Source organism: Homalodisca vitripennis, chromosome 1 (genome assembly GCF_021130785.1).
Source record: "Homalodisca vitripennis isolate AUS2020 chromosome 1, UT_GWSS_2.1, whole genome shotgun sequence".
Classification (NCBI taxonomy): Eukaryota; Metazoa; Arthropoda; class Insecta; order Hemiptera; family Cicadellidae; genus Homalodisca; species Homalodisca vitripennis.
In genome coordinates, this window is record NC_060207.1 from 49766175 (window position 1) to 49788396 (window position 22222).

General features: G+C 33.9%; 1 protein-coding gene across 1 annotated transcript in view; it reads left to right on the forward strand.

Annotated features, from left to right (window-relative positions):
• The first annotated feature begins 11615 nt into the window (after positions 1 to 11615).
• The window catches only part of LOC124360829 (la-related protein 4), a 101167-nt gene continuing 90560 nt past the window's right edge, over positions 11616 to 22222 (forward strand). The window contains exons 1-3 of the mRNA XM_046814808.1: positions 11616 to 11708; positions 14449 to 14883; positions 21999 to 22116. Of these exons, the coding sequence (XP_046670764.1) occupies positions 11616 to 11708; positions 14449 to 14883; positions 21999 to 22116 (646 nt within the window). The remainder of the gene's footprint in view (positions 11709 to 14448; positions 14884 to 21998; positions 22117 to 22222) is intronic.

Below are 22222 nucleotides of genomic sequence, written 5' to 3' on the forward strand. Positions count from 1 at the left end.
AAAGAATATGTATTTGGAAGGGAACGGAAGTGGAGTAGTACAAAGTGCAAGTTGGTTGTTGGTACTAAAATAGAGGTCAGAGCTGTATATACTCTGAAATACTACTGAAAAAATTATAACTTGAAAGGTATGTAATTAAACATAATTATTTTGGTACTGTACGGCACTCGACACATAGGATTAAAAATATATCTAAAATTATTTTTGGTGCGAATAAAATGTCATGCACAGGAAATGAGTGACACAATAAGGGGATGACATATAAGACGTGACAATGAGAAAATAAACGTAGGTTTGTGTAACATAACTAAGGAGCGTTTCTGACTTAAGTCCTATGAATAAATTCTAAATTCCTGAAAAAGGTGCACTGGACAGGAATCTAGTGAAAGGACTTTTACCTTACACTCTGTGATGACTAGTACGGTTTCAGTTGAGGCCATTCCACCATCCTTCAGCTGACCAGGGTGGTTATTCAGTTGGCATATTACTTGAACAAGGATGTGGTTACTACGGCGGTGATGATTGATGTGATCAAGGCTTTCTGGCGTGTGTAACACGAGGGATCCTCTTTAAACCTACATACAAATCTCTCTCCCCAGCCAAATTTCAACTGCTGGCGTCAGATCTCCGTCGCCGTCGTTTCGCTGTGTCAGAGAGATCGACCATCTGAAGCCTCCGAACTGTCTTTACCAGTGTGCTACATAAACCAGTCCTTAGACCTATAATGAGCCTATACTATAAAAATTCTATCTAGTTCCATGAGGATAGATAGCACAATACAGGGACGAAGTATTTTTCTAAGTGAGGTAGGTTTATCTTCACCTAATCGTACACGCAGCGTGTAACGTATGTGTGCAAATACTTGACCAATGATACTTTGGACATTAAAACGCGAAATAAAGTGAACTGGGCGTTCTATGGCGTTCTAAGGCAGGAAGAATAAACTAAGTATACTTTCCTGTTCTGTCGCAGAAGTGTGTTCTATTTCTCTAAATAACACAGACAGTAAAAACAGTTTAGGTAAGATCCTGCCGTTAACATCATGGAACAAAGTAAAGATGTTGAGTAAAGCGGTAGCGCAAACAACCATGGGCCATACCAAGTTATCATAGTTAGTATCAAGTTATCATAAAAGTTACAAGACTAAAGAATGAACTATTATGGCTGAGAACGTATCTGTCGTTCTGGGAATGATAAACTTGCTTCTAATGTACTGCTAATGCCAGATTCTGACCGTACTCAGATGGAATTATTGATATAACAGTCTCTTTCTATACTAAGAAATGTGGCAGTAATACTTATACAAAACCAGGGCTATGCATTATCTCTCCAATTTCCTGCCAAATCATGTGTTTCAATAGCATCGTTTAGGCTGTATGCAGTTTTATTTGTAAGAGAATATCTTATCTCCAGACCAGTACAGTTTCACGAGATGCAATTGATCCCATCTCGGCCTTGGAGGTAAATCACCACAAGGAAACTTCCACCGAAGCTTATAATCTCTCTCTTTTTATAATGACAAGATCATACTATATTATCAAACGACTTTGGATTTTATTTTTTTTTTAACTGACGAGATACAACAGAGAGAGTTACATTTTTCAAAGAGTTGCTATAAAATGCACTCTTAGAAAAGTGGAGGGATAAAGTAATTGAAAACCAACTTGAAGTTGTGAAATATCTCAATCTCAAAGTTTTTTTATTCGATCAGTTAGTATTAGAAGGAATATTTTCATTTAACTTACAAAACTACAATTTTAGTTTTGAACTCAACTATATAAACTACGATCGATGGTTATTGTTTTATGTGAGTAACAAAATGAAAGTCATACCCTAACCTCCTCTAGTTAAAAACCAAATCAGGGCAAAGTACAAACACTACACGAACTTAAAAGTGTCTAATAAACATTTCCTGGAGCTGTTTCATCATTAGTAAACTTAAGATTATTCTTTTAATCCTTATACGTTCTCAGCATGAAATATAACAGTTTTATTAATATTAGCACATGTTTACACGATTTTAACTTATTATGACTTTACACAAGATTAAAATGTTTAATCTTATCCTTTCACTCTTCTGGACCGGGATCGTGGTTTTATTTAGAATTGAACAAGCCACTACGAGTTGGATTCGTCTCTCATACCGTAGACAAGAAAACCAGTATTAGGATAGAAGTTACTTTTCTGATCTAAGAGGGTCAATATGTTAGCATTCTTAATTTCTGTGGAAATAGTTGGTAAGAATAGTACCATTTCCCATACATATCCCAACTCTCGAATAGTACGATACGATTTTTAACGAAGTCTACTCCTATGAGTGACAAAGAGGTATAACACAGACTTTCTAAATATTGATCGGTAAGCTAATTTAACCCCTAACCTCATGTGTCGTGTGTTTAAAGTATGGCTAATTAAGATGATCTGTGTATATCTCTATGAGGGAGAGAGGAAACAACTTATCCTAATGGGAACAGGAGGAGTGACAAGAACCCCTCGGAGGGCCCTACCTACTCGTATTACCCTCGTATTAATTAGAAGTTGTCACCATATATCGGCGTCATCCAGCACTGAATTTAAAGTAGCAGAGTAATAATTGCTTATTTACTATTATCAGTTGATAAGGTATATAAAATAATCCATTTTTTGTAAAGTGATTATTGTTACCAATACTTATTCATAACCTAACGCATTCGATTTGTTCCTTTGTAATAATATTCTAAAAATTATCTAAACATACTTGTAGAAGCAAAAAATATCGTCTATATTGCATATTTTTTCATTATTTAGACGGAAAGTACGCCTATTCATTCAAGATATTATCGTTTTCAATGAGGTCTTATATAGAATAAACTTGTGTGGATTTATTCCAAAATACTAAACGTATTCTGTATGAATTTTAGTTCATTACGGATTTAATTAAAGTACTTTGATGTTTTAAAGAAAAATGCCTCATAAATATTTACTGCAGAGAGAATATTTACAGATATATATATATATATATATATATATATATATATATATATATATATATATATATATTAAAAATCCATATAATTAACATTGTGGCTTATCGGGTTTGTAAAGGTCCTATTGGTTTGTAATTAAACATTTTTTCTGGTTTATTCCGATTTATACTCTGTATATATCTGATCATATGATTCATTTTAAGTGTACCCCGGCCTAAAATCGCAGTACAGTTTTTGAATACCATCATTGAATCAAACCTTCCCTATGTTATGTAAAAAGAACTCGGTTGCTCCGCTGTGCTTTGAGCTCGAGTCTAAAACATCGTAGTGCGCTCAAATTGAGATAAAGAAACAATGAGAATACCTCTTAATTACATTGGATAGCTGCTGGATAATCCAGAGAGGCTTCTTTTGTAGTCTAGGTGTTTCTGATGGTGAAACGATGCAAAGAGTTCGTTTCGATTATCTTCGTCACCAATTTGTTTGGATTTCTTTAGACACGTGGACTCCATGATTCTAGAATTAGGTCTGAGACAGTGTCAGATTTCATACGCTGTACTACAGTAAGCGGAAAGTGAAATTGAGCTGAACCAAACTTTTGGCATTGAATTATCGCTTCCCAACATAGCTACCTTATCAATTTTTATTGTATATTTTTTTATTTGCCTACTTCCAGATTTTTATCACAGAAATCTGTAATAGTCTTAATACCAAATTGTAAAGGGTAACTCAAAGTGTTTTAGTTACATAATTTACCCATCAGTGCTTCTGAATTTAAAAATTATTTTGTTAATGTTGGTAATATCTTGTAAAAAACTTTTTAAAATCTACATTTTTATCAACTACTTTCATGCTTATAAATATTTTCATCTTGTAAGATTTGGGGATGGTTTATTTTTTCTATTCTTGTTAATTGTGTAAGTAATAAAACGTTGCGCAAAATAATTTAAAAAAATTATTAATATTACTCAAAGTGTTTAAGTTACATAGTTTACCCATCAGTGAGTATTTTTAATCTGATCTAAATATTTAATTCATTCATGAAAAAAAAATTGTTTGGTGTGTGTCAGAAATTACATTTTATGTGTTACTAACTGCTATACACGGCTTCGCACGCATTCCATGGTTGGACATGCACCACCATAAAACTCATTCTTGTCTACTTCTTGTCTTCTTGTACTGGAAGAAATTATTCTTGAAATATTTTTAAACACGATACATTCACATATTTGTTCACCTAGATAGGTTTTATAGCAGTTTTAAAAATAAAAAAAATGTTCCGGTGAACTAGAAAGGAAGGATATTAAACGCAAAAGTGCGCTGAAATCGAATCTTGTCACCGACTTTTAAAGTTGACTTTCTTTACTATTATTTTTTCTCTTTACTCTATAAATAGAAAATTCACATATTAAAATCTCATATGCTTCTACTTAGTTTGTTTACAAATTTATTTCTTCAGCGTTTTTCTCGGTGGCATCATGGTTACTTATAAGACCATTGTAAAAATATTTGTTAATGCTCAGCTAAATCCCATCGAGTGACATGCATCATCATCGAAGTCAGTGTTATCAATATATAAATTGTTCTTTTAACACTTAAAATCTATACGTCAGTTTTCGAGATATTTTGCGAACCCATAGATACAGACAGGCAGAAATGAAAATTTTCCAACCCAACGAGTGATAGGCTTCTCTAACGCTCAGACAACAAAGCGTGATAGAGAAAGTTGGTTCCTCAGATTATGGGTCCTAGTATTAGACAAGATATTGATCTTGTCATACTTTTGATGTTATTAATATCTTGAGAGAAGAATACCTTCTTCTTTAACTTAGGAAGAGGAAAAATCGATACAACATTATTTGCTTCCCAGCAGTTTTAAAAATGTAAATATTCTTTTATCTTTAATGTGTATTTGTTTAGGTTCAGTGGTTGTGACACAAACGCTGTAGTACAATATAGGAAGGACAAGGAATCATCAAGCTATAGGCTACGAACAGCAAACTGCAATCAACCAGATAGTCGCAACATTTTATGATCCTAATGATATTTACGACACAATAGAAAAAGCAGGTAAAGAATGTTTCTAACTGCATATCACGCCCCATCCAATCAGTCCGACTCCAACAAATGTCTGTACTCGGCTTTCTTGAAGTCAAGTACCAAGATGAGGTCTGACCAGTTTTTGCTTCAGCCAACCAAAGAAGCAGTAAAGCTATACTCCTTCTGAGCATATCATCAGGTACTAAAGTTTGGGAAACCAATTGACCCCTCTGAGTAGAGACTGGAAGCAAGGATGTAAAGAGGATTTAGAACTTGTTAACACATCGTTAGCTCCAGCTCGTAACATTGAAATAACAAATCTGTAAATGTAAATGTGTTGAATATAATTTAGTGTGCAGTAAAGGTGCATATATCAATGGTCCCCTGTATGGTTAAAGGTAGATGAAAATTATGAAAACGATGAAAATGATCTTTGTAACTTAAAAAAAACTTATATATAAATGTATACAGGGTGTCAATTAAGTCTGGAACCTCTTTTTTAATTTTTAAACCACAATATAAAAAAATACCAAAGTTCACACGTGCTTACTGGTGATAGTAACGCACATATCTGCCCAATTACCGACCAGATAATCCCTTTGGGGGACGGTCCACAAGGAGTCAGACAAAATTCTTAAATAGCAGCATAGGTCAAGTTTGGTATCAAATTAAAGGCCTTACTTATCAGAGTACAATGCCGCAAACCGGACTTCAAAAGGTGGATTCATTCAGTAGTTATAGCTATTTGAATTTTAAAACGATTGATGTTCCCCTCCCATCGTCTGGCAATGCCCTAGGCGGTTGTAAAAGCCATCCACTGCATTTTGAAGGTAGTCACGAGGAATATCTTGAGCTTCTTGGACTATGAGATTTCTTAGGTGCGCCAAATTTCGAGGCTTAGTACGATAAACTTTATCTTTGAGGTATCCCCAAAGAAAAAAATCCAGCGGATAAAAAAAATCAGGGGAACGAGCAGGCCACTCTACTGCACCACGTCTTCCAATACATCTGAAGGATTATTGTATCCAAGTATTCTCTAACAAGAAGAGCAAAGTGTGGTGGCGCACCATCTTGTTGGAAATAAATTATTTGAAATTGTCGACCAAGAGCAGCAGGAATGTAGTGCAGGAATTATCTCATTTTGGAGCATTGCTAGATACGAGTCACCATTTAAATTACCATTGATAAATAATGGGCCCATAATTTGATTTCCTATAATACCTGCCCAAACGTTAAGTTTCTGTGGATGCTGTGTATGACTCAATCTGCCACTTTCACATTCTAGCAGTAGTTGTGTTATTGGTAATAATTATTGATTCCTGGCTTCGATTACTACATTGTCAGATGATGGGAGGGGAACATTTTGAACACTTACTTTGATCACAGGTACTTAAAAAATTGGTGTTTACTTGTAATACTTAATAATTTACATTGTTCAATAGTTTTAATATTCAAATAGCTATAACTACTGAATGAATCCACCTTTTGAAGTCCGGTTTGCGGCATTGTACTCTGCTAAGTAAGATCTTTAATTTGATACCAAACTTGACCTATGCTGCTATTTAAGAATTTTGTCTGACTCCTTGTGGACCGTCCCCTAAAGGGATGATCCAGTCGGTAATTGGGCAGATGTGTGCGTTACTATCACCAGTAAGCACGTGTGAACTTTGGTATTTTTTTGTATTATGGTTAAAAAATTAAAAAAGATGTTCCAGACTTAACTGACTCCCTGTAATGTATATATATATATATATATATATATATATATATATATATATATATATATATATATATATACTGCCATTTTATTGTAACATTTAAAATTTCATCGTGTACTGTTATTTATTTAAATGGTTAAAAATAAATATACTGCAAAAAGAAAGATTGTTCTGGTGTTTTATATTTACTTTTAATATTTATTTACATATATCCTACAAAATCTGTGCATAAGGCCTTTTTGCATGCAGTTTTTTCATCTTTAATTTACTATGAATAGTTTTTGAGAGCTTTAGTATGTTTATTAGGATACTGTAATGTACAAATATATCAGTTTACAAAAATAGGTCAGCCAAATTGACAATTTAGAAAAATGCTAACATAGTTTAAATCACGTGAGATTACAATAATCAAGGAATTTACGACTTTGCGGAAGTTTTCTCTACAAAGAATACTAATACATTAATCATATAACAAAGAAGCGTAGAACCCGTCAAAACGCCTTTTAGGTTCTTTGTAAGTATATACGTTTGAATACGGCACTTAAACGATGAATTACAACAAACCTTAAGATTTGTTTCTGAATAACCCATAAAATGTCAAAATATTTAAAATGAGACATCTCGTATGATTCTGCGACTACATATAAGGGCGTAAAACTATACGCGTATGAGATTTAACATTGTTCTTACGGGATAAAAACTCAAGGTCATTTTACTACAACCAGCTCTTAAGTTTGATCAATGTGAAGCTTAAAACATTGAATTTAGAAAGATAAAGTAAAAAGTGTACTTCTAATGGATTAGAAACCCCATTTAAGTAAACCCATAAAAATAGGAATAATTTAATTCCAATAATAATAATATAACCCCAAAATGAGATACCGTAATTTTATTGTCGGTGCTCGATGTTAGGGTTTACATTACAGAGTCCCATACTTCATCGTGCAACAAAACTGAGCTGTAATTTATTTTTTAACAGAATTCAAGTTGCAAGATATCATTATTTTGGTAAATTAACGACTTTTTAAAAAGTTGTGCTTGAAAAATTGTTTTAGAGATTTTAGAACTATTTATAATAAAAACTTACAATGATCATCGTCCTTACATTTTACATCTGGGAAAATACATTTTTTGTTTACAACAATTTTTTATCTAACGTTACATATACAATTTCAGCTCAATACAAGTACTCGTTACTGAAATGACAATGTTTAAGAGAAAGGGATAGAATGGTGGTTAGGGGTCAAAAACGTTTTTCGGACATATTTTTGCTCATTCTCATTTGCTCAATCAAACCCATAAGTGATACCTACAAGTGTTTTTGTTTGTCAGACATATAAATTATTTTCAAAACTCATTGCAAACAATTCTCCATGCCTCTGTTGTTGCAGGTCTGTTGCGATACTCTTCCAGAGTTTTATCTCATGTACAAGGATCTTGTGACATAAGCGTTATTAGATGTTCAATATCTACATCGTCAGTAGAGCTGATCTCCATCTTAGTCTCTGTCCCTGCAAGTGCGGGAAAGGAGCCTGACTCGCGTCGTCTGAACAACGCCTTTAGCCTTTGAACTCACTGTATAAACCGATTTGTGCGCACGCGAACCCCACTTAAAAGATTTGACTCGACGGAGGTCATCTGGGACGCAAAATCAGTACCCAAGATGCGGAATGCTTTCGTTTCGTATGAAAAGGCTACATTTAACTCAGTAGTAAAACACTTACTTTACACTCTTTACCAGTCGTGTGAAAGAACCCTTATAGTATGTCCGGAGCATTAAGGGCCCCAGAGGATAAGGTGACCCTCGCACTCCAACGCGATCACTTAACACGCGCAGCCCAGCCTACCTGCCGCCATTGTTGTTTCGATGATTCAAAATATTAGGATACTGCGCTTTACTCTCCAAAACTGTAATTTTTATTTGATATATTTTTGTTATTTTGTATTTTATTTCAAGAAAATAAAGTCCAAACACGAAATAACTACAACATTCTTGATGTTAGAAATATCTAGAAATATCTAGAAATATGATCTTAGAAATAAATAGGTCAACTTTGGGGTGAGATTTCAGAACGAGGAAGACTGTCATAGCTCGATTTCCCAGACCAAGCCAAGTCAGATAAGCAATACCGTATTCGTTTTAGTTGTTATGATTTTTAATTGATATAAATTTAAATACCTATGCTGTTGTTTTTTTATTGGATTTTATGACTTTAAATTATTGTGATATATTATCTAATTACTTAATTAATTGGTGAACATTATAAAATAAAGTCTAAGATACTGATATTACAGTTTACCGCCAACTGGCTGTATTATAAGTATTATTATGTATTAGAGTAAAAGACTATAAAAATGATTGATCTATTTTTTAAATAATTCAATATATTAATAATTTATTACTATTACTTACATACACATTATATACACAACAATATTAAAATTAATGTGATGCAATTTTTAATTTAATGATAAATACGATTTATTACATTTTAATATAGGCTATGCTTGAGAGAACACATTCCGCTAAACGGAAATGGGAGGTACATTAATAGGGGCTAAGAGTATGAGTCACAATTCTTCTGACTGTTGACACAAGTCACCGCATGACAGCCGATTAAACACATTGGACGTGGCTCGTCGTCACTTATGGTGTCGTTACTCCTCCATATGTGTATTGTCCAAGTGTTTCTTCTCGGTACTCAGTGAACAGTGAGTGACGAGAGCCTGAGACATCAATCATAAGGCTCTACAGCAGTCTCAGCCAGGTGAACAACGTTTAGATATGGCTGGTTGGCTATTCATACTCATACAATGTAGACCAAGATACGTCAGAATATCGTAGGCAATTCTTGTTCTGATTCTATTTTTATAAAACAATATGGGTTAATAAAAAATTACAGTTTGGCCGACAAATATGCTTTATTATGGTATTTATTGAAACCATGGTGGCGGCAGGTAGGCCTGGTTGCGCGTGTGACGGTGTGTGCCCGTAAGGGTGCGAGAGCCCTCTGGGCTCTTGAGGGTCCGCACAAACTAGTCCCTCTGGGCTTCTTCCTTCAGCTTCAGCAGCTAATGTCACAACGTTGAACGAACCTGATTTAAATACCTTGCGTTCAAAAATATACACAATTTTGTTAATCAAATTGAACTTTATTGCAATGCTTAAATAATATCCAAAATACACTAAATGGTTTGAATCGTCACTGCCGCCATCCGGATTAATTTCCAAAAGAATACACCTAGCATCCATATGGGGTTTGCAAGGCGGACGTTCTGTTCGGTAAAGCTAGTTCTGTTCTTTAGAGCAGAGATAGTGCTACTACAATAAATCTTTAGTTCAGAATTATAATCCATTTTAATCTTATACGAGTCGTTACCTAACTGTTTGAATTAAATTTGAAATATTAGTATTTTTATTGTTATCAGAGTTTTATTGATTACTGAATATAACATGTTTAATAGTCTTCTGTAATATATCTATATTATTATTATTAACTATATGTTATTTACTTCGTTTGCTGTTAGCTAGTGTACAACCACAACGCTTCATGTGGCAACCGATTTTAGCATTGGATGCAATATCTCCTCATAGAGTGATATATATTGAAAGGTGAACGTTGGATAATATTATTCTCATTGCAGTACAATACTACTTACATATAACCGATTTTACCGTTTCCGCGTTAGTTACGAAAGTGTTGCGTGTGTATAGACACATAGTATGTTCATATAGATAAATATAAATAATTTTTGTAATTCATTTTATTGAAAAATTAATTTAGGCTATTGCCATTTTATACAAATTCAATGAATGTAAATAAAAGTCGTTTGACAGGTATTTGGTCTTCGGATCATAATATATTAATTTAGTTATTTAAAAGCATATGTGACAGATAAGGCCAAATACAAAACAATTGAATCGTATAAAGTAAGGGCTGTGTGGTGTAGTGGTAGCGCACTCACCCGTCAGTGATGATCCGGTTTCGAATCACGGCGGAACAAGTACTTGTTGTGATTCAATGATTATTTAAAAATTATACACACTCGCACACATATATAGCAGTTTTTATTTACAGAAAAATAAAAATGTTATTATTACAAACGCTTTAAAACCACAAATAGCCAAATCAGTCCAGTTGTTCTCAAATAATGTGATTACCAACGAACAAAATATTTTAATTCAAATTATGTTATTTATCAGTCTTATATGAAACTGTTATTTATGTAAAATATATTTTAGTGGAATTGCGTTAATGTTACTAAAGTATCGAAATCTTTTATTTTATTAAAAACGTAAAGGTTGATTCGCCTATTGGCAAATGGTAGCATAATATGGGTAAACTCAAAATCAGTTTTGAGCAGGTCATATTAGTGTTACTATGTCGTATATATTCTAAATTGAGTCTTCATAAAAAGCAACCAATTACTAACGTAAAGGTACAAATTTTATCAGTGAATCAAGAAGTACAAAATTTGAATTGTATAAATAACACCAAGATGAAAGATTTTCTAACTTTTTGTTCACAGGTTGTTAATGATTGCGTAATTTCTTCAACCTTGGTATTTTTTAATTATAACACAATAATATAGTATTTTTTGTTATAAATCTATAAATCATATATTTGTGTTAGACAATAACCGTAACGGCTCAAGATACCTTCCTATAGAAGACTTTCAATGAGGTCAATATAACTGAATCGTGTCAATTTGGATATTATAACATAAATAAGTTGGCTATGGTTAATAAAACAGACCTGGCCTTGAGTATTAGAGGATATGTGTATATTAAAATTTTAAATTGATTCTCCATTAAGTACACTTTAGTCAACATATTCTTACATTTTCACTTTAACATCAAAACCGTATTCAAGTACTTAAATATACGCATATGAGCGATATCGGAATAGTGTTCGACAGTCACTCTGCTGTGATCAGCGGGGCCACTATTACACAACGTGCTTGTCGCAACCACCAACTCCCAGTAAACAATGTAAAAACTAAATGAAATTATACATTATTGACCAACACTGCTCTAGCAGAGACAAGCTGTATAGCCCAACACTGGACTCGAATTAAATCATCTCGGCTCCATGTTTTTGTAATACAACTAATCTCAAGTAAAAATAATAATTCCTGTGCTATTGACGGAAAAGTAGGACAGAGCAGCCATATTTCCCGTGAAGTTTTACTTTGGTTCAGAAACGAGCTAGACACCATTTTAGATACAATCTTAAGTACTGCACCAGATTTTGTTGAAGGCAGAGGGTTTTTGAAAATCATCATGAGGGCAGAGGATTCGCTTTGCATGTAATCAAGCGGAGAAGAGTGGAGTACAGGCAACCAAATCGAGAAAATTTAACTGAAGGGAAGTAATATATAGTCTAATTTATTTTAACTGGATCTTTCTACCTGTCTGTCTTCTTATGAACTTGCCTTCCGGGTTTTCTATTTTGTAATTACATGAGCAGACGTTCAATTTTGTTAATTTAGTTGAACCTTGCAATAGCCCATAAAAATGATAAATATAAAGGTTTATGAAGAATTATGTTCGGATATTTGTATGTTTGAGTGTTTAGATATGATGTTCAATCACACAAACTCTAGAGTTTAAGTTTATACGAAATTTGACATAGATGTTAAATTCATTTTCGTCACGAAATATTACTTATTATTAAATACTTATTCCAAATTTGTAAATTTCCATGACCAAAATACCATATGCCGGAGTGAGCTGCAAATTTTTATGACAATTGTGCTATCTGACTTTTACTATAAACGGCAGCAGTGACGATTCAAAGCATTTAGTTTTTTTTAACTCGATATTAGTTTTCATTGACATTGTGGGACGGTTTATTTACAGAAACTGATGGAACTAATATGACTCAAAGAACCATTCGCTCTGTGACTACAATTTACGGAAACAAACGAGCGCAGTGAGCTCGTGACTGTTCTAAACAAAGTATTGTACAAGACAATGTACAAGACTGATGTACAAGACAGAGAGCAATTTTTAGGGAAAAAACCATCGAGGGTGCAGTGGGTCGTTTTGCACGTACATAAGATTCTGACTAGGTATATAACAATTTATATAATTCCTAGATTGAAACAAGAAAATAGACTGCTATAGCGAACAGGGATTTGGAAAGCAAGGGCATACAATATAGGCTACTGTATTAGGTTCATAGATAATCACAGAAAGACAGAGAGCTGGGTGCAAAGTGGGCGTGCATACGATGTTAGGAAATGTTAGGAAATTAGAGTTATCATTAATATTATTAGTTTATCGGGACGGTGCATAAAGGCCTTGTGTGTATGTGTATGTGAGGCGTGCGTGTGCGTGTATGTGTGTGTGTTCACATATGTTGAGAACCGTTTGACGTATAGTGAAGAGATTTATTACTAATGCTGGTCAATTGAAGGGCAAGGCAAATCCGGAAGTAATATTTTCACTCTATCTCTTATTCGAAAGTGGATTACAATTGTCGGAGGTAGATGCTTTTTAACTGAAGTATGGTATATTGTATTAATCCAGGCAAAAAGTCAAACTCAAATGTTGTGACAAAAATATAATTAATTTGAACCAAAAGTGCTCTTATATGCTCAAAACATGATTAATTTATCATTCACAATTGTTTTTGCTTAATATTTGACTGTCTTTACCGTAAATACTGGAATTATATCTACTTAATACATACCGACTTCCGATTAAAAATCATCTTATGGCACCATCGTATTACATTATAATGTGTTTTACTAAAACACTACGGACTTCAACATCGTTATTACTCCGCGATAGCCTACAATATTTCAAGTTTTAATGAAATCCTTTACCTATCCTATAAAAAATCATGGAATTCAATTTATGTCACTGGTATTTACAGAAACTTCACGGCCTCAAAATACTACTCTTTAAACTTTAAAAGATGTTATTCGATATTGGATCAAGAGTTTGGAACATTTTCCAATGACCATCACCTACCACAGGAAAACTGGCATTTAAAAAATATGTCCCAGTTTTTCAGCAGGACATACCTGGTAACTGCTAGTAATTATAATTTGATATGGAATATCCAGAATAATTAAATTATGGTTGTAATTAGTTGTCACCGCCACTATATATAGTATAAGCTAGATAATACTAATTTCATTGCTATTTGTAGTACGTTACATTTGGTATTTGTTCCTAAATACACAACTTTGCTAACTTCTTGACAGTCTTAGCTGTACAGTACTTATATTAACAATTTGACCATAGTTACAGTAAACTTTCTTTAAATTGCTTTTCTGAGTAGTTTGGTTGGTATTTTGAAATAGACATGTCCAAATTTTATTTTTAATCTAATGTAAATAATAAATTTCGTCTGAATTTATCAACTATTTTTTGTGTAATTGAGTATCAGACATCCAAACGTTGTCACAAACATTCGCAGTTGTAATACTGATATAATTAAAACAACAGCATTCCAAGTATATGCTTCTAGCCTTTATGTAATCAAATTAATTTGTGTAGAATAAGTTGTCATGCATTGTAGAATCCACTTAAAAGCGTTATCACCAATTGACATTTTTTAACACACTTTATGTGGTGTTCTCCAACACTCTGGTCTATTGAAATTTACGGATAGAGGTGAATCCAACTTGATGTAACTCAAAGAATACGGATGGGTTCGACTTGATGACACCGGCCAGTATCAGTGGATGACGGGTGGACGATGACGTAGTTGGGGGTGGCTCATCGATGTGTCCGCCTGCCCTCCCTTGCGCATGCGCTGCTCAGTCGGCAACTCGCACTCAACAGGTCGGTCTCGTCACGAGTGTCAGATGCCTCCCAGTCCCAGATGCCCCACTGTAGCGGGTCCCGAGGGCCCCTGAAGGATGTAGGGGATCCCTTGACAGCCTGCCTCGACGTGGACGGGACCTACATCTGCACGGCGTACAGTTCGCGATGCTACATCATCCAGAAGGTAGGTTCACCGACAGTCCATATGTTAGCCTGTGTATTGCCAGTATCTGTTATCTGTAGCCGAGGGCCCTGCTGGGGCCCCGAAGACGACTCGGTGGATCTGCCGGTAGCCCCACGGCTAGCGGTGGGTCGATATCCTCTCACAGACTGTAGAGCACGTGGGACGATAACGCCATATGGAACCACTCTAGGAGTAAACAACCTGTTAACTCTGTAAATCCGTTAACCTCGACAATCCAGCAGGTTTGTTCATTAAACTCAGACAATCTCGACTGTAGCAAATACCCGTGGTTGAGACATTGTGATGATAGCTACGCAGATCGAGTGAGCAACACGGTGCGTACATATGTACGTGTGTTTGCTTCACCTACCATATCGAATGGAACTGAATGTCAACAAAGGGAGGTTTATCAACTTATAATAACAATATCACTCTTCTTATCAGTAAGTTATCATGCAACAGATTTTCACAGTTTTATAAAGTCAATATTTTACAATTTTATGCTACTTATTATTTAAAAAGCTAAACGGCTGAAAACATATTTTTTACGTTCTTACATTGAATATTTGGGTATTTGTCTTTATCTAACCAGTTATTTCTTTTATTTAAGATTTTTTTACTATAGATTTCTCAAGAAACCCATTTAAAGCGTTACAATGCATATTTTATAATGAATGTTATTTATCTCTAAAAGTCCAAGTGACATGTAGATAAAAAGATCAAACGTTAAACGTCTTTCACATGAAGAGAAAGATATTGAATTAACGTTAACCATAAGAGGGGGTACGCCACGCGTACAATCTTGCTGAGGTTCTTACTGACACGAGCATTACTGAACAAGTGGGAGAAAATGTAAAGCTAATCCTTAAGTTACTACACGAGACCAGAACGGTTCACATTAATTGTTAGCCACGCGTACAATCTTGCTGAGGTTCTTACTGACACGAGCATTACTGAACAAGTGGGAGAAAATGTAAAGCTAATCCTTAAGTTACTACACGAGACCAGAACGGTTCACATTAATTGTTAGCCACGCGTACAATCTTGCTGAGGTTCTTACTGACACGAGCATTACTGAACAAGTGGGAGAAAATGTAAAGCTAATCCTTAAGTTACTATACGAGTTCAGAACGGTTCACATTTGTTAGCCACGCGTACAATCTTGCTGAGGTTCTTACTATCACGGGCATTACTGGACCAGTGGGCAGGAAATGCAAAGCCAACCCCTGAGTTAGTATACAACATCTACGTATGGGGATATATCGTTCAAATTCTCGAAGGCTGTTAGAATGAAACTTTTTCAAAAATTGCAGGTTTAACATCTTATTTAACTTATCAAAACTTTTAAAGTAATATTTCTCATTCCATTGTACTTACAACACATTTTTTCTAGAAAATACAAAATATACGGTATATAAGGTATTAATACGATAAGCAAGCGAGATTTTCATCTGTAGCTAGCTGGATAAATTTTTATTGTTTATAAACTTAATTTTTACGACGAATGTTAATTACATTCATGACTAACATAATGAGCGATATTCAAATGCAAGTAAAAGACCCTTATACAATTTTTAGTAAGGTATATACGATTATGGGTATGATTTTAGAAAATAAACAAGTATTTATAAACAAATATCGACATATGTTTTGCATAAACGTTCTATTAAAATTAATAAAGATATGATAATAACATTTTATTACTATTTTACGTGACAGACACGTACGAAAAATATTTTTAAATTAAGACATTTGCAGACTCGGTCAGTTGAACGGAAGTTATATTAATTAAATTTATGCCATTTGAAAAACTACATATTACTTTTGTGCTTGGAAATACTATTTTTTGAAGAAGGTCTTTACAGTAAGTATGCCATTTTTGAAAGCCCAGAAAACGGTTTCTAGATTCTCAATCAGAATAGAACTCGAAGTGAAGACACCGATAACACCGTGTAAGACGTTTCCCGACCTCTTGTCAAAAATTATCTTGCATATCTTTGGCCCTTAACTATTTTTAAATGTGTTGAACTTACCATGCAAGCGATGCTATCAATAGTTTCTCTCAATAGAAAAGCTGGTTAAATTTGTGCGTGTTCATGAACGATATCTTACTGTGCAGTACTTTAAAAGATGCATGCTTTCAACGAAAAATATTTTCCATTCTTGTATTTGGATGGAAATGCATCCATATATTCAATGGAATAAGATTGATTTGTTTACTTCTGCTGAATTTCACAAATTGTCTTGTATAAACTGGAAGACGTTGTACAGACAATTCTATGACAGGTAATTTACTATCAAAACCCACTTCCCCCCTCAATATGGAAAGAATATTTTTATTTCTTGTAAATAAGATCAATAGTTTTTACTACTCAAGAGGGAGACAAATAAACAGCTGTCCCTATATATATTCTGAGACACTATCCATTTAAATGACAATGAATTCAACTATGAGGTCATTAACAAAAAACTATTTGGCTTTGTTACCAATCTGTTAGTAGCAATGTTCCGATAGTTGTAACAGGAAACAGCTGTTTATTTGCCTCCCTCTTGAGTAGTAAAAACTATTGATCTTATTTACAAGAAATAAAAATATTCTTTCCATATTGAGGGGGGAAGTGGGTTTTGATAGTAAATTACCTGTCATAGAATTGTCTGTACAACGTCTTCCAGTTTATACAAGACAATTTGTGAAATTCAGCAGAAGTAAACAAATCAATCTTATTCCATTGAATATATGGATGCATTTCCATCCAAATACAAGAATGGAAAATATTTTTCGTTGAAAGCATGCATCTTTTAAAGTACTGCACAGTAAGATATCGTTCATGAACACGCACAAATTTAACCAGCTTTTCTATTGAGAGAAACTATTGATAGCATCGCTTGCATGGTAAGTTCAACACATTTAAAAATAGTTAAGGGCCAAAGATATGCAAGATAATTTTTGACAAGAGGTCGGGAAACGTCTTACACGGTGTTATCGGTGTCTTCACTTCGAGTTCTATTCTGATTGAGAATCTAGAAACCGTTTTCTGGGCTTTCAAAAATGGCATACTTACTGTAAAGACCTTCTTCAAAAAATAGTACTTCCAAGCACAAAAGTAATATGTAGTTTTTCAAATGGCATAAATTTAATTAATATAACTTCCGTTCAACTGACCGAGTCTGCAAATGTCTTAATTTAAAAATATTTTTCGTACGTGTCTGTCACGTAAAATAGTAATAAAATGTTATTATCATATCTTTATTAATTTTAATAGAACGTTTATGCAAAACATATGTCGATATTTGTTTATAAATACTTGTTTATTTTCTAAAATCATACCCATAATCGTATATACCTTACTAAAAATTGTATAAGGGTCTTTTACTTGCATTTGAATATCGCTCATTATGTTAGTCATGAATGTAATTAACATTCGTTGTAAAAATTAAGTTTATAAACAATAAAAATTTATCCAGCTAGTTACAGATGAAAATCTCGCTTGCTTATCGTATTAATACCTTATATACCGTATATTTTGTATTTTCTAGAAAAAATGTGTTGTAAGTACAATGGAATGAGAAATATTACTTTAAAAGTTTTGATAAGTTAAATAAGATGTTAAACCTGCAATTTTTGAAAAAGTTTCATTCTAACAGCCTTCGAGAATTTGAACGATATATCCCCATACGTAGATGTTGTATACTAACTCAGGGGTTGGCTTTGCATTTCCTGCCCACTGGTCCAGTAATGCCCGTGATAGTAAGAACCTCAGCAAGATTGTACGCGTGGCTAACAAATGTGAACCGTTCTGAACTCGTATAGTAACTTAAGGATTAGCTTTACATTTTCTCCCACTTGTTCAGTAATGCTCGTGTCAGTAAGAACCTCAGCAAGATTGTACGCGTGGCTAACAAATGTGAACCGTTCTGGTCTCGTATAGTAACTTAAGGATTAGCTTTACATTTTCTCCCACTTGTATATATATATATATATATATATATATATATATATATATATATATATATTTAAGTTTATTGAGGAGAAGGAATTGTGTACGTATCATGGAAGAAATGTTCCTTGCCACCCCCAAAAGAACTGCCGCTGTCGCCTCGGCTCCACCTTGTGCATTGAAACTCGTATCTCTCAGGACGACATAGTAACATTTCCCACCCTTAATACAAAAGTAGACCCAACTATTCGTGTGATTATGAATCATACCAAGTTATATTAACTATAGTACGAGTCATATCAATGCAAGCCTGGTTTGTGGCGCGGTGTTGCCAGCTGTAACGGAAGATTGGATAATCGATTTAATTCAACAATCGAGTGATCGTTGCTGCTCATCTTTATTTCTAACCTATCTTCCTGAGTACTTTATTTGCATTATTTACATAAACATGTGATTACACTAAAACACATAACGTGAGGAAAAATTATAATACAATAAAAGCATGCAGACTAATCTAGTACCGAAGAACAAAACGTAAACAACCGGGATGAAGATATACGTCGCGTCGCTCGTCGCTCGTCACTCGTCGCTTCGCCTCATACTGAGAATCAGCTGATATTAACAATGAGGTAACGCCGCTTGGTGAGGGGGGAAGTGGGGTGCGGAAACTGCCATTGGGCCAGGCTTGCAATGATGTGTTTCTACTATAAATTCTAACCTAACAATTTCAGGAGAGCTGTCGCTGTCGATTTGCTATGTTGTTGCAAACAATTAGGCCTAACCGAGTTATCGCAAAAACATTTTGTAATCAGTAAACATTCTGGAATATTAACTAAAACTATCTTTGATAATTAGTAGAAACTTGTTGTAAACTAATTGATTACTTGGTACTGTATAGTAGTACTGATTAGCATGTAATTGATTATTTTGGTACTGATTACCACATAACTGATTTACTCAACAGTTTTCTTTACGAAGTTTCGGTGCTTATACGAAGAAATATATACGAAGAATCTGGTGCTTGCCGACTTCAGTATTCTCGTATCAACCGCAGTAGCCTTGGTATTAAAACTTCACGTTTAGATGCTTGAAGAAAAGTTATTATTTAATGACATTGGAAAACAAATAAAACTTTATTTCAAAACATGCATATGCATATTTTCAAAACTAACGTAACTTCTACTACGAGCTTTCGTCAATAGAGTTCCGACTATTTCATATGTAATTTAATTTTTCTATATACTCAATGTTAAGTCGAACGATGTTTATAAATTGCAAGCGTCTAGCATTAAGTGTCAAGGGTACCACCCATAAGTACACAAGTTTCCTTATACAAAATGGTAAGATTTAAAAACGTTACACTCGTCTTCTATATAAAATTGTATTTCTCTTACCCTGCCTATTTTGAGTAATCTATCAATTGTCATATTAGTTGAACAGTTTGTTCATCATTTGACCTATAAACCTAATGTTTGTATTTGGGCTCACGTGCACATGTGTATGTATGCATGTTCGTTTTTATGTATTATATTATAACCAATTTTGGGATATTTGGCATTTTTCACTGAGAATTATATAATTACATCGCTATTACGGGCACATTTGAATGTGAAGAAAGATCGATCTACAACGGGTAAACAAATAACTACAATTAGTGCTTTTGGATATTGTGAAGACTATTCAAAACGTTCTGAAATTCTAGTCTTAAATTTTTTTAAATATGTTGGACGTTTAAGTATGGAAATACGCTCTAGCTCTAACATGGGGGTTTTGAAAGGACGGCTAGGGATGAGCTGGCTCAGTTTTCTTGCTATTGTCCAGATAGCGGATGTTCTGATATCTGTGTATATTTAAAAGAAAAGAAATTTAAAAGAAAAGAAGCGTGTAATGTTAAAGTGTATTGCTCTTCATTTTTACAGAAAATTGTTTTAATGAGTTACATAGCAGATTTAGTTCCAGTATAACCGTTTCATTATTTAAAGAAACAATCAGTTACAAACAAGGAATAGTTCATGATAAAATACCATACACATATAACGTGCAATGGCTTTAATTACTAATACTATCAGTCTAAATGTTCTGTGTCTTCTGTTCTTCAATGAATTTATTTGCCTCCGATAGTTAAAGACTGACCTTATCGCGTTGTGCTGGTAATGCTAGTTTATATTATTTTAATATTATTTAATATTACACTAGTTACCAACTATTATCTAACAATGTTTAGAATGTGCATCAGAACTCTGAAACTGGTTTAGGTTAAGACTATTATTTAAATCCATCCAAAATACATAATGTAGATTTCTAATTCAAACAAAATACTTGTCTGTTATTTATTTTTCTAATAAAATAATATAAGTTAAATAGTAAACATTCATCCTTTTTCAAGTTCTTTTAGTTTTATCTTGATTATGGTATATTACGGGATAGAAATATCAGCTACCTTTGTCAATAACTCAATTCATATATGTATGATTTGAGACGTTTGTCTTATTTCGCTGATTAGGATGTTCCTAGGATACATAATACAGGTTTGATCGTGATTGACCTCTGGGGTTATTGTAATGCCGTACACTTGCAAAGAGTATTTATTCTGCAGAAGAGATACTCAAGGATAATATGGGGCTTGAGGTAGGAGGACGGTGGGAGAAAGCATTCCCGTCCATTGGCATCCTTACGATAACACATCATTTAATTTAACACACTTTGTGCTTCATGTAAAAAAAATCATCATTACTTTCCAATTTCCAATCCTACTTATAATACCAGAAAAAAAAAAAAAAACATTTTATCCCAAACATTTAAACTTTTGTCATACAAATATAATGTTTTTGTTATGGCCCTACATTTTTAAATAGAGTTCGTAAGAAACGTCAATCTTTTAAATGCGTCTGAATGTAAGGTGACTTGTCTAGAAGGGCGTTCTATGTTTAAAGAGGTCCTTTATAGGGGGGCCAGTACGTACTTTTAAATGATACTTAGCATCTAACTAGTTTATCATCAATTTTTTATCATTATCTGTTAAGCTAGGATTTCCTATTATCAATTTTACTTTTAGGATATGTGTTTTTGACCTGCATAAAATTGTAAAGTTCTTATTGTGCGAATAAATAACTGATGGATGGGTTACAAATATGCCACCATTAAACCCCTTGCAAAGTATGGGAAACCCATTTGATACGAACAACGAACAATCGCACTGAATACGAAGCTAAATTTAACAATCAACTGTAATCAAACGCTAGTAAAATTTAACTCATCCGTTTGACATACCATTGTCAAATGTGATGTAATTCAATTCTATGTTTTGTGTTTATGGGGTCCTCACGGACGAGTTCATAGCGTTAATTTAGTCACTATGTATAATTTCAGGTGAATCCTAGTCCGAGTCCAGCGAATCTAAACCCTGATGCGGACATTTTCGAGAGTAAACTGAAGACGCGTGAGGACGCGAAGAAGGCAACAAAAAGAGAGGGGCAACCAACAGATGGTGAGTTGGAACGTTAATGTCAACTTAGCTAAAGTAAGGATTTTGAAACCTTGACTGCCTGTAAGAGTGATGTGCTTGTTTAAAACACTGTTGACAGAGAAGTTAC